General features: G+C 35.2%; 1 protein-coding gene across 2 annotated transcripts; it reads right to left on the bottom strand.

The window, feature by feature from the left end:
• Window positions 1–365: 365 nt before the first annotated feature.
• Window positions 366–7,425, bottom strand: LOC114745127 (pentatricopeptide repeat-containing protein At1g06710, mitochondrial-like). 2 transcript variants are annotated; one of them, XM_028933270.1, is made up of 5 exons: window positions 4,411–7,425; window positions 2,749–2,862; window positions 1,407–1,741; window positions 867–928; window positions 366–513 (listed from the first exon to the last, which is right to left on the bottom strand). In XM_028933270.1, exons 1-2 carry the CDS (start codon window positions 7,363–7,365, stop codon window positions 2,788–2,790), a joined length of 3,030 nt encoding a protein of 1,009 aa, XP_028789103.1. In that variant the 5' UTR covers window positions 7,366–7,425; the 3' UTR covers window positions 366–513; window positions 867–928; window positions 1,407–1,741; window positions 2,749–2,787. The 2 variants fall into 2 exon arrangements, with proteins under 2 accessions (XP_028789103.1, XP_028789104.1); XM_028933271.1 differs by having other exon boundaries at window positions 1,407–1,752; window positions 2,744–2,859.
• Between the last annotated feature and the right edge of the window lie 4,384 nt (window positions 7,426–11,809).

The following is an 11,809-nucleotide window of genomic DNA, read 5'->3' as shown; positions in this document are numbered from 1 at the left end:
CATTTTTTCAATCATTTTTCATTATTTAATAAAAATTATACTCATTTTGATTATTCTACAAACTAAACTAATTTATTCAATCATAATTCAAACAACATTTTGATTTTACAAATAACTTTTATAAAGTCAATTCAAACATAAATCACATTACACAGTTTAATTTTTACCTCAATCTCACTTTTCTAAAAATTATATTAAAAATAAGTTACTTTTTTTAAAACCCATTAAGGAATTGAGGTAATGCCAAATTTCTCGCCAACAAAATATTTATGAACATTTACCAAGCAATTCTTTTCTTTTCTTTTCTTTTGCCAACGGAATTACGAACCAATTCCTTAAACCATTCTGATTCTCTTTTTTTTTTTTTTTTGGGCCAACATTCTGATTCTCCAATTAAATACTCCCTCCTTGCGCCTAGAGTAACCTAACCATACCGTACACTACCCTTTGTGAAGTTCATGAACCTGGCGATAAATTTGTCATCCTTGACATTTCAAATTTTCCTTCTCAATCCTGAAAAGCATAACCATCTTATCAGGAGCTAATGTTGCAATTTAAATCCTTTGCAACTTTGCTAATTGGCAACGAACTGAAAGCAAGTTTTGGGGTGAAAAATAACATTTCTGAAAGATCAGATCAACTTAAAGCTCTCATTTCAACACCGCCACTAACTTCGGATAGGGATACATCAGCAATCCTTACATCCTCGAGTGGTTCCAAGAAAGAAATGAAACGGAGTGGAGAATGGAATAAAAAAAACGATTTTTTTATAAAAGAAATGTCTCCTATATCCCCAAATAAAAATATATATATTTATATAGCTATTGTGAAGTATTGATAATGGGAACATAATAAAGATTGCATACCTTGAATTTGGTGCAATGGAATCCAACTTCATTTCCATCAAGTAGACAAAACGGGGCTATTCCTGAACAAGGAATGCCAATCATGTCATGTTTCTCCTAAGTCTTCAACCCAAGCATAGGGATTTACACACCACAAATTACTTGAAGGAAAAATGACCACCAAAAAAAAAAAAAACTGGAAATTACCGAATTTCAAATCTGGTTTGGTAACAACATTTTATTTGATGTTGACAACACTGAATTTGCAAATGACAGTAAGTTTTTGTTGACATTCCTTATTTGGCATTTAGTAATTTCCAACTTCTTTTTTTGTCATTTTTTCTTGAATAAGTAAGAATATCTGCCCAAACAATTTTCTCAGTGGTGCTCTATTCTAATTTCTGAACACTTTATGGGGGAACTCCCATTGTTCTTGGCTAAAAGAAGCAGACTCAGGTTGAGATTTCTTTTCACAGGCTGTCAGTTCAAACATATTAAGAAGATGCTGATACTCAATAAGAGAATTATAGTAAGTACTTTGTGACGGTTCAATCTCCTTACCTCAACACACAACGGTGACCCTTGATCTCAAGGATAACAGTGGCCTCCACAGGCGAACGTCTCCCTGCCAACCTCCCGGCTCTCCTTGTCTGTCTTGTAAAAGCGAAAATGGCCGCCAAATTCATTCATCGTTGAGTTGATCAACCAAGATATGATTCATATTGTTTACGAACTCCCAAATTTTGCATTGGGGTCACAGGGACTTGGTGATGCAATGCCACCAGAAACAAAATCATTTTTCCTTTGTAGCAGAAACATACAAGAGCTCTAGGATCACTGAAAGTGATTGTTACAGTTGATGCCAGATGATCATGACAGGACCAATAACAGCAAACCTGATAAAAAAATTTATCAGGTTTGCAAACAAATAAGCTAACACACGAGCAAACCTAATGAGCCTAATCAAGGAAGAGCAAACTTAATAAAAATGCAAGAACAACCAAACGGGACCAATATCTCATGGCACACTGGTTCAAAAAAGCCTCCACTATGCTGAGGCAAAAGTATCATCAAACAGCAATCAGGGGCGTTAAAATTTACAAAATAGCCATCACTTGTCAGACAAAGTAATCCTTAAATAAAACACAATCCATTCTAAATCCCATAAGCAATCACAATCTACAGTCCACCGTGAGACCCTTCCCTACACGACCCAGATAAGTGCATAATTACTGTTATGTGCTGCTCATCAAGTTTCCATTTCCTCAATCCAAAGTGTTTCGTATCATAACACACTTAATATAGGCTAAATGAACAAAGTTACCAATGATACAATCATCAGCAATAAATCAGTTCTTTTATATGGAGAACTTAACCAATAATAGAATAATTACTTCTTTTTTTTTCTTTTTTTTTGGTTCAACTGCAAGAAGGAAGGACGAATCAAGTGTTCCACCATTCGCATGTTTGCCCACGGACTGCATTTATGTAATTCTTAAGAAAACATGCAAATTCACCATTCAACCAGCAAAACTATTTAAGGGGAATGGCTGATAATGAAGGTTCAAAACATTTCATATTAAGCTCTAAGATTTTAATCTTAGAGAACTTTTTATCTAGAGAACTTCGCCAACGATACAGTCACTAGTTTAATCTTCTCTATGCCAACTGTGGGAAGGGAAGGACCAATCAAGTGCTCCACCATTCCCATGTTTGCCGACAAACCGCACTTTACCATGATGGTGAGGAAAAATTAAGCAAGATGTCAGAACTTGGACATCAATGGATTATGAAAATAATCTTTTCAAAATTTCTCCAAAAAAAACAATTGCTTCCACAGGTGAAGCTTATTAATTAATGGAAAGGCATCACGAAATATCAGTGAAGAAGGGCATTATCTTACCTGCTTGACCAGACAATTCCTGACTGTGCCCATCTCCCATCAGTCACTTCCAGTCTGTACGACAGATGTTTTATGTTGACTGGGGATCTCTTTGAGAAGCCAACGGATGTCCTGCTATAAAAGAAGAAAAATGTTAAATTGAATATGCCAAAATAATCAAATAAATAATCTGAAGGCTTGAATAGGCAGTGAAGCCAAGAGGAAAAATATGAACTTCTGTTTTACTAAGAACGTGATAAAATTATCAAGAGGAAGGAAAAATCACCATTAACTAATAGAACTGAACTAACTTGAAAATATTACCATCATCTATACACCCAATCCAGTACATTACTTACCCTAAACTTTTAGCATTCCTAATGTCAAATTTTCAAGATCAGCCCTAAGTTCCAATTTCAATCTTCTCAAGGAGTATAACCATGCATCCTATGGTAAATGACTATCAACCATAATCAGTTATCCTCTTTAAATTGATCTGCCGTCACAACCACAGACCAAACTCCCAAGAGAGTTATACAGCTCAAGAACTTCATTTGGACCATATTGATGTCAAGTACCAAACTCAAAGATTCTACAATTTAGTAATAAATATAAGATCGATTCTCCAAATGAAGGGGACAATTACTAGCAGATTTATGGAATTTCAAAACTTTCATATAGGCCTGCTGATATGCACCAATAGTTTAGAAAATTTAATAAGCAAGGAAAAAAGAAAAAGAAGAAATTAGGAGTTCTAAATTTTATAAATGACTTGTATGTGCAAAACAATAATATGTATCTACTAACAACAATGGGTTACAGATTTGAGCAGTGTTCGTCAATCTTTAAGTTGTGCTGCACCAAACTAGCAAACACTGGGCAAGAGAAAGGAGCATAACTTGAAGGCAAGCTAATAAGAGATATAACAGAGTTACATTTTCACTTAAGCTCTGAGTCTCTGACATTTTTTAATATGGAAAAACTACGTTCTAACTGCTGGCCATAACTTCATTTAATTCTTTCCACAAATCATAAGACATCTTTTTTTATTTTTTATCAAATTAAATTTGCCCCCGATAGATAAGGGTCTAGTTCAACTAAAGAGGAGTTTCATCAAGATACTTTTCAAAACTACAGAGCTTTCAGGCATCCATTTAATAAAATAAAAACTAAAGAAAGAAAGAAAACAGGAAAAAAATTCGAGCATGAAGCATATTTCTGCGATTAAAAATGCAAGCAGAATGTACTACTATTTGCAGATTTAAGGAAATTTTGCCAAAAACGTGTCTAAGAAGCTGTTTGGTACATTGTTATCCAACATTCTGCAGTATGTTGCATATCTTAGTATAAGGTATCAAGGGAATCTAAAATTTCAATATTTGGTATGATGATTGAAAATTGCCATAGAAAGGATACCATTAGTTAGGTACTTTATAAAAGTTAACAATGCTATGATGTCAGATCCCAATGATTTTTGTATGGTAAATACTATCCAAAATATGTCATCCTATGCAGTCACGGAATCTAGGATGATACCAGATAAGGCACCAAATACCAATATACCAAAGGCATCTTGGATGCAACCTAAAATCCAAAATACTAGAGTCGAGATGATAATGTATTAGATGCACCGTAATAATGTTTTGAAACTAAGAGGTTTTAGAAAGAGAGAGGGTGACGAACCATTTGACAAATGCTATCTGATAATTCAAGTGCTTCTTGCCACCTATCAACCCTAGTAAGGCCTTTGATGAGATGAACAAATGTGCTCAGCTCCGGAACAATATTCCTACTTATCATGGTTGCATATAGCTCAAATGCTTTATCGACCTTACTTGCCTGTGACAGACTCTCAATCAATGAGGCATATAAATGTCTACTGCCATCTTCAACAGTTGAAGACAAGGGAACTTCTTCTAGTAACTTTAAAGCAGCCTCTAGTCTATCAGCCTTGACAAAATTATCAATTAAAACTCTGTAAACAGGAAGCATAGGCACTGACTCATTCTCAGCCAACTCATTTAAAAGCCCAGTAGAGGTTATAAATTCTCTGCTAAAACCTTCGACAATTTTACAATAGCTTGAGATATGTTTTGGCCAATAAGTTTGATTCATTTCATCTAAAAGTCTGTGAGCCTCATCAAGAAGGCCAGCGGAACAACAATGATTTATCAAGACCCTGTAGGTTATAAAGTTTGGAGCACAACCTTTAGAGCACATATCTCTCAGTAGCTCAAGGCACATTTCAATTTTACCTAATTTCCCAAATCCATCAATCATGGCAGTATAAGTTACAACATTTGGATTGCAGCCTTTTTCTTGCATCTTAAGCAAGAGCTTGTAAGCCTCATCTGTCTTTCCAACTTTGCAGAGACCGTCTATCATCTCTGTGTAAATAACAACATTGGGAACACAAGAATTCTCCAGCATCTTGGACAAGACCTTCAAAACAAGATCCAATCTTTTCTCTTTAAACAGCACATCAATTAAAGAGCCGTAGGTATACAAATTTGGGCTGTATCCACGCTCTGACATCTTGGCAAACACCTCTTGGGCGTCCTCAAGCTTTCCAGCCTTGCAAAAGCCATCTATAAGAGCATCATACACTATATGATTAGGCTCACAACCTCGACCAGACATAGAATTCAAAAGTTCATGGGCCTCTTTGACCCGGTTTGCTTTGCACAGGCCATCCAACAAAGCCCCATATGTAACAACATTTGGTTTTTCACAGCTGTTGTCATTTGACCTGAAATAAATGTCCATATCTAAAGTTTCTATGTTACTTCTCATTCTGGCATAGATTTGGCATGCTTTTTCGATCTGCCCAGCCTTGCAAAGGCCATCAATTAAAGCCGTATAGGTAATAACATTGGGTTTGCATCCTTCTACCAACATCATCTCAAACAGTTCATTTGCATTGGACACCTTTCTGGCTTTTAGGTATGCATGAATAAGGGCAGTATAAGTCACCACATTAGGAGTGCAACCATTTCTGACCATTTCATCTAACCATTTACGAGCCTGTTCAATGAGACCAGCTTTGCAGAAGCTATCAATTAAAATTGTATAAGTGTAAACACTAGGAACAACACCATTTCTTTTCATCTCTTCAAACAACAAAAATGCCTTTTCCACCTTTGAGACATCACAAAGGAAACCAATCACTTTGGAGTATGTACTATCATCAGGAATGAAACCCTTGCTCATCATTTCAGACATAATCTTAAAAGCCTTATCAAATTTTCCAGCCCCACAGAGACACCGTGCAAAGTTGCTGACATTGATCTTATTCAAAACAACCCCTACATTAAGCATCTCAGAGTAAGCTTTTTCAGCCAATTCTAACATATCTGAGGATGGCAGTTCTTCATTGCCACATATAGCACCAATCAATATATTATAAACCAAATAGCCAGGCTGACACCCGCAGTTATTCATTTTCTTAAACAACTTATAGGCATAAGAGTAGTCCCTTGATTTGCAATAAGCATGTACTAGAGAATTAAATATTTCACGATTTGGGTAACAGCCTTCAGTAATCATCAAACTAAGAATTCTCTTGCATCTGCCCAGCTGTCCTTTCTTCAAACAGCCAGAAAGCAAGCTCCTATAAGTCACAACATTAGGAATGCATCCGTCAGAGCGCATTCTGTTTAAGATATCCATGGCTTCTTCGAAATGTGAAGCTTCACATAATCCAGAGATCATCCTATTATAAAATCCAGTATCAGGAACATATTCCTCCTTCTCTATCAATGTCAGAGCATCCCTTAACCTCCCCGCTTTGCAGAGGGAATAGGCAAAACAACTCAGAGTAAACCCATCCATATCAAATCCATAGTTGGACATCTCTTTGTAAACCAAATAAGCAGTGTCTAATTTTCCAGCTTTAAGGAAAACTTGAACCAAGGCGTTATAAGTTGTCCGTGAGGGCTTGTACCCATAATCCTTCAGTCTCCCCAGTTCTTCCAACGCCATGCTCCACAACCCATTACGGCAACACTTCCGTACCAGAACATCAAGCAACTTCCGGAGCACTTCGTTATCGTCGTCTTTTATTTCTCGTAAAAATTTTTCCTGAACTCTCTCGTTATCGTTACAACACAGTATATCCAGAAGAGCATCATACACTGCTTGTGTATGACTATAACCGATTTGACGACCCGCCCATAAGAAAAACTTAACACACAAGGCAGGATCCTTCACAAGATTCAAGACCTCCACAACTAAATTTTTGTTCAATTTCCCCCGAAACTGCCTGAGAAATTTCTGGGTTTCATAACCAAACCCATCACTTTGTCTCCTAATAGCATTCGACATCAGTACAGCCTCATCAGATAACTCACCAGAACAAACCCTTCGCGACGAATACCCGCATTCGGCACTCGAATCCAACAACCCATTGCGCAAAAAAGAGTATTCCTCAGCCAAATCAGTCGGAGGCCGAGAACTATCCTTTAAAAAATTGTCATCAGGATGAACCAACCCTTCAAGATTGTCCTCCGAAGAAGTGGCAACGGACCGAGCAATAGTAAATGGAAATTTGAACAAGTATGATGAAAGGGAGCAGTTAGCAGAGGATTTCAGAGAACGTAAAGATTGAGAGAGTAAAATCTTCAACTCTGTTTTGCTCATAATAATGTAACAAAATTTAAAACAAAAATGTATTCGTTGGAATTAGGTTTAGGAGACGGGTTCCGTCCCCGCGAAAGAATCAAACTTGACTTCCAGGCTGGGTGACGGACATAGAAGACAGAACAAAGCAAGCTCTAGGTGAAAAGGGCAGGGAAGGATGGGCAGGGCCATCGCTCGCTGACATGTTGTCATACGAGCCTTTTTAAGCCGATGGAATGGGACAAATGGAGGTGTATTTTTGCCTGGGGTTAATTTAAGTTTCAATTCATCTCATAAGTTTAGTTTGATATTCGATGGCAAAAAAAATTGATATTATTCTTTTTGGCCAAAAAATTTTGATATTATTCTTTCTTGGCCAAAAAATTTGATGCCATTCCTCTCGGCCAACAAAACTTGTAATTATTCTTATTGTTTGACAAAATTAATATTATTTTTCTAACTATTAAATTTAACAAACAATTTTGCCCCTTTTTTTTTTGTTTGCAAACTATTGTCTTTTTTAATACTTCCTTCAGTGTTTTTTTATGAGTGTTTTACTCAACTATTTTATGTAAACGTAAAAAATTAGTTAAAATTATTTTTTAATCTTTAAATATTCTTAATAAAATTTGGTTAATTAATTTGAAAATTTTATAGTCAACTAGAAATATCAGATAGAAACTAATATTTTAAACAAAAAAATTATATTATTAAACATGTGTGAGATTCTTCTAATAAAAACCGAAAGTTGTAACGTGTATTTTTTTATTCGGATGAAGGGTTTAGAGTGGATGAGGAGATATTTGGAGTTTTGGACCATAAAATTAGAATTTGGAGGGGAGGTAAAACAATTAATTCCCCTATTGTGAAGTCTTTACCGATGATAAATGATCTCTCAATGGGTCTACTATGATGACTATACTATATAACCTCCTACAAAGTCATTAAAAAAATGGTTAAATCATACAAAACTTTAAATTTTGGGTTATTTGCACATAATATCCATAACATTTTAAAATTTGAATTTAACCCTAACATTTTTTATTATTATTATGGATCCCTTGATGTTAGGTGATTGTTATCTTTTTGACAAAGTTGTCACATCTTATCAAAAGAAGACATGTGACATTATTCATGGCATTTCATTTAAGTTTATAATTTTCTAAAATTCCCTTAAACTTTTAGGTTAGTTACATAAAATCCCCTAAATGTTATAATATTAAATTTAAATTTTGAAATGTCAAGAAAGGAGTCATATATGACCAACCTAAAGGTTATGGAATTTTTATAAAATGAATAATTTACATAAGATGTCATGAAAGATGTCATGTGTTTTTTATTGATATCATATGATAATTTTTGTCAAAAAGATAATGGTAACTTAATCACAAGGGATCTATGGTAAAAAAAAAAAGTTATTAATGGGTTAAAGTCAAACTTTAAATGTCAGGGAGGTTACATATAACAAACTCAAAACTTAAGGAGGTTTTATATAATTTAACCTAAAAAGGATATAAAAAGGAGAGAAGAATTTCCATAGTTTTTTTTTTTTTTTTTGGCTACAAAGGAGGGCTAGCACTCAAAATAAATAATATTAGATCATGGGAAATCAGATCCTGAAGACTCGAAAACCAACATTCTCAACTATTGTGGACAGGCATTCAATAATAAAGTTCTTGATAGGCCCTCTTTAGCTAAAGCATCTGCAAGTTGATTTTGCTCCCTCTATATAGCTTGGAGTTTCAGGTCCCATGAATATTTGATTAAGCTCTGATCTAAATCTGAGCAAAGACCAAGCTGGTTCCCATGTAGCTGATTCTGTTCTTTACCATATTCACAAGATTTTTGGCATGTAATTCTAAAATTACCTTCTTCAAAACAAGATCCCAAGCCAATTATATCGTGGACAGAGCCCAAAGCACAAAAGCAACACAAGAAAGAAAACAAAACATACAGAAAAGGAGGGATCGATGGCCCGGAGCAACCCAAGTGAAGGAGCATAAGACTCATGTTAGATTCATGTTTTGATGATAACATAATCAAGAGAAGATTTGCTTTGCAGGCTAAATGGCTTGATTCTGATTAATAAACAATGACATAATGAATTTGAATTAAGTTATAGGAAGGGAATTCAGGCCAGAAATCCGAGTCATAAAGTTGTCTGTGATACAACTTTTTTTTTTTTTTTTTGGACAGAGTCTGTGATACAACTTACATAAACCAGAAGTTGATAACATTTCGTATGTTGAGATCACATCAAATAATTGAGTTATACTACCTCCAGTCCTAATTATAAGAGTCAGTTGACTAATTTGAGGAGATTAAGGAACTAAATTGAGTTAATTATTTGTCCTAAATAAATGTTGTCTTTCCTAAAATATCCTTGCTAATCAAGTGTGTTGACTACAACTATGATTATTAGAAGGGCTACTTTGGAAAAAAATGTATAAATATGAGAGATAAAGTAGATTGAGATCTTATATTTAGGACCAAAATAAAAGTCAAATGAGGTCTTATATTAAAGACCGGAGATAATATTTTATATGAGTCTGCTGTGAAACGTAACTTGCAATAACTTCCGTATGTATATCCAATTACACTATTGTGGCTAAAACAATTCCTTCTAACCTCAAGTCAAACTTTACTGGAACATCAGGTTTTATGTTTCCAAATACTGATAACTTCCAACAATTGGAAGTTGGTGAGGTCTTATTTGCTAAAAATTTATCATGACTTTGAGATAGAAGTTACTTCATCAATAAGAGAGGGAGTTACTCAAGATAGTATAAGATCATGAGGGGATTGGTTGTTACCTTATAGGTTATAAGGAGAAGTGTTGACAAACGCAGTCTATAGATTGATGTACTAAGGCTTACAAGTGCCTAGTTTAAACTTTGGATTGGTAATTGTCGCCGCTAAAAGTGAACTTTGAGCGGCGACCTTTTTTGTTACCCCTGAAAGTGAACTTTTAGCAGCGACTTTTTTAGTCGCCGCTGAAAGTTCGCCGCTGAAACTAAGACTTTTAACGGTGACAAAAATATTATCACTGAAAGTAGACTTTCAGTGGTGACTTTTATTGCCACCGCTGAAAGTATACCTTTGAGAATTATTGGGTTCACTTTCAGCGGCAACATTTTGTGGTCGTCGCTGAAAGTAGACTTTCAGCGGCAACTATCAGTGTCGCCGCTGAAGGTCTGACTTTCAGCGGCGACTTTATAATATTTCCGCTAAAAGTGTAATATAATAATATATATTTTATTTTATAATATTAATAAACAAATTCAATCTAACTCAGCAGCAAAAAGATTGGATACAAAAGGAGGTAGTCACGAGTTCGAACCTTGAAGAAGACACATTAAGGTGAAAATATTTGAAGGATGACGAGATGGGAAGGAGTGATGTGGCAATGACGTGGAGGTAGCTAGTGATGATGTGGCAGCCGACGGTGATAATGTGGCAGCCCGCGATGATGACATGGCGGCCGGCGGTGATGACGTAGTGTTGGTAAAGCCAATTCTTCTTAGGCATTACTTTCAGTGGCGACAAGAATGTCGCAGCTGAAAGACACTTTCGGCGGCAACAACTTGAAAAGTCTTTTAGCAGCGACAAAAATGTCACCGCCGAAAGTCTCTTTCAGCAACGACATTCTTGTCGCCACCGAAAGTGTTTTCAGCGGCGACAAATATCACCGCTGAAAGATACTTTCAGCGGTGACCTTTTTAGTTGCTGCTGAAAGTTTTCAGCCACGACTGCTACGGCGACAACTTTTTAGCGGCGACTTTTTGTCGTCGCTGAAAATCAATTTTTTTGTAGTGCTGGGACTGGACGTAAGTCAATGAAGAGGCTGAAAAAGATCACTTATGCATTTTCTCTTATCTCTCTTGGCTTATTATTACAGGGTTTAAGTTTCAAGCTTTTTTTTAAAAAAATTTTTTTGCATCACCCAATTTACTTCTATTTGGGTGAAATGTGCCGCTAACAAATCAAATGAAGACACTTAATTGCAGGGTTAGGCATCTCAAAGAATACTAAAAGAAGCATTGGCCTCATACCAAGTGAAAACTATAGGGATTAAAATTTCAAATGGTTAAAATCATAGGGATAATAAGTCAAAGTGTAGGGAGTTTCAACTGATTTAAAATTATATGATTGAGTTGCACCAAATTAAAATTTAGTATTTCAGTTATAATAAAGTCAGAACTCGAGAAATCAAAGATTAATTTTTCCTCTATGTGTATCTATATATATATAAGGTACATACTACAGCTTGAAATATTTCTTATTAAAGGGTATTTGGATAGAAATTAAACTATGATTTTAAAATTAATTTTACGGTATATGAAATAAATATAAGGATGAGTTTGCCTAGATTTGTAAAAAAATATTTTTTGAAAGCATTTTTCTCTAATGCCAAATACCCCTTAAATTTGAAGAGTCATTGAATATCTATAAATCCAGAGACCAT

The sequence above is a fragment of the Neltuma alba genome, unplaced genomic scaffold, assembly GCF_004799145.2.
Source record: "Neltuma alba isolate B1F8T4 unplaced genomic scaffold, ASM479914v2 tig00004532_pilon, whole genome shotgun sequence".
Taxonomy (NCBI): Eukaryota; Viridiplantae; Streptophyta; class Magnoliopsida; order Fabales; family Fabaceae; genus Neltuma; species Neltuma alba.
The sequence above is the reverse complement of the archived record's forward strand: the minus strand, read 5'-3'. Positions and strand labels throughout refer to the sequence as shown.

Coding starts and splice junctions, on each gene's coding strand:
- LOC114745127 (XM_028933270.1), bottom strand. CDS start 7,365: ATGAGCAAAACAGAGTTGAAGATTTTACTCTCTCAATCTTTACGTTCT. Junction 2,863..4,410: donor CAGATAGCATTTGTCAAATG/GTTCGTCACCCT, acceptor CTTCTTTTATAG/CAGGACATCCGTTGGCTTCT.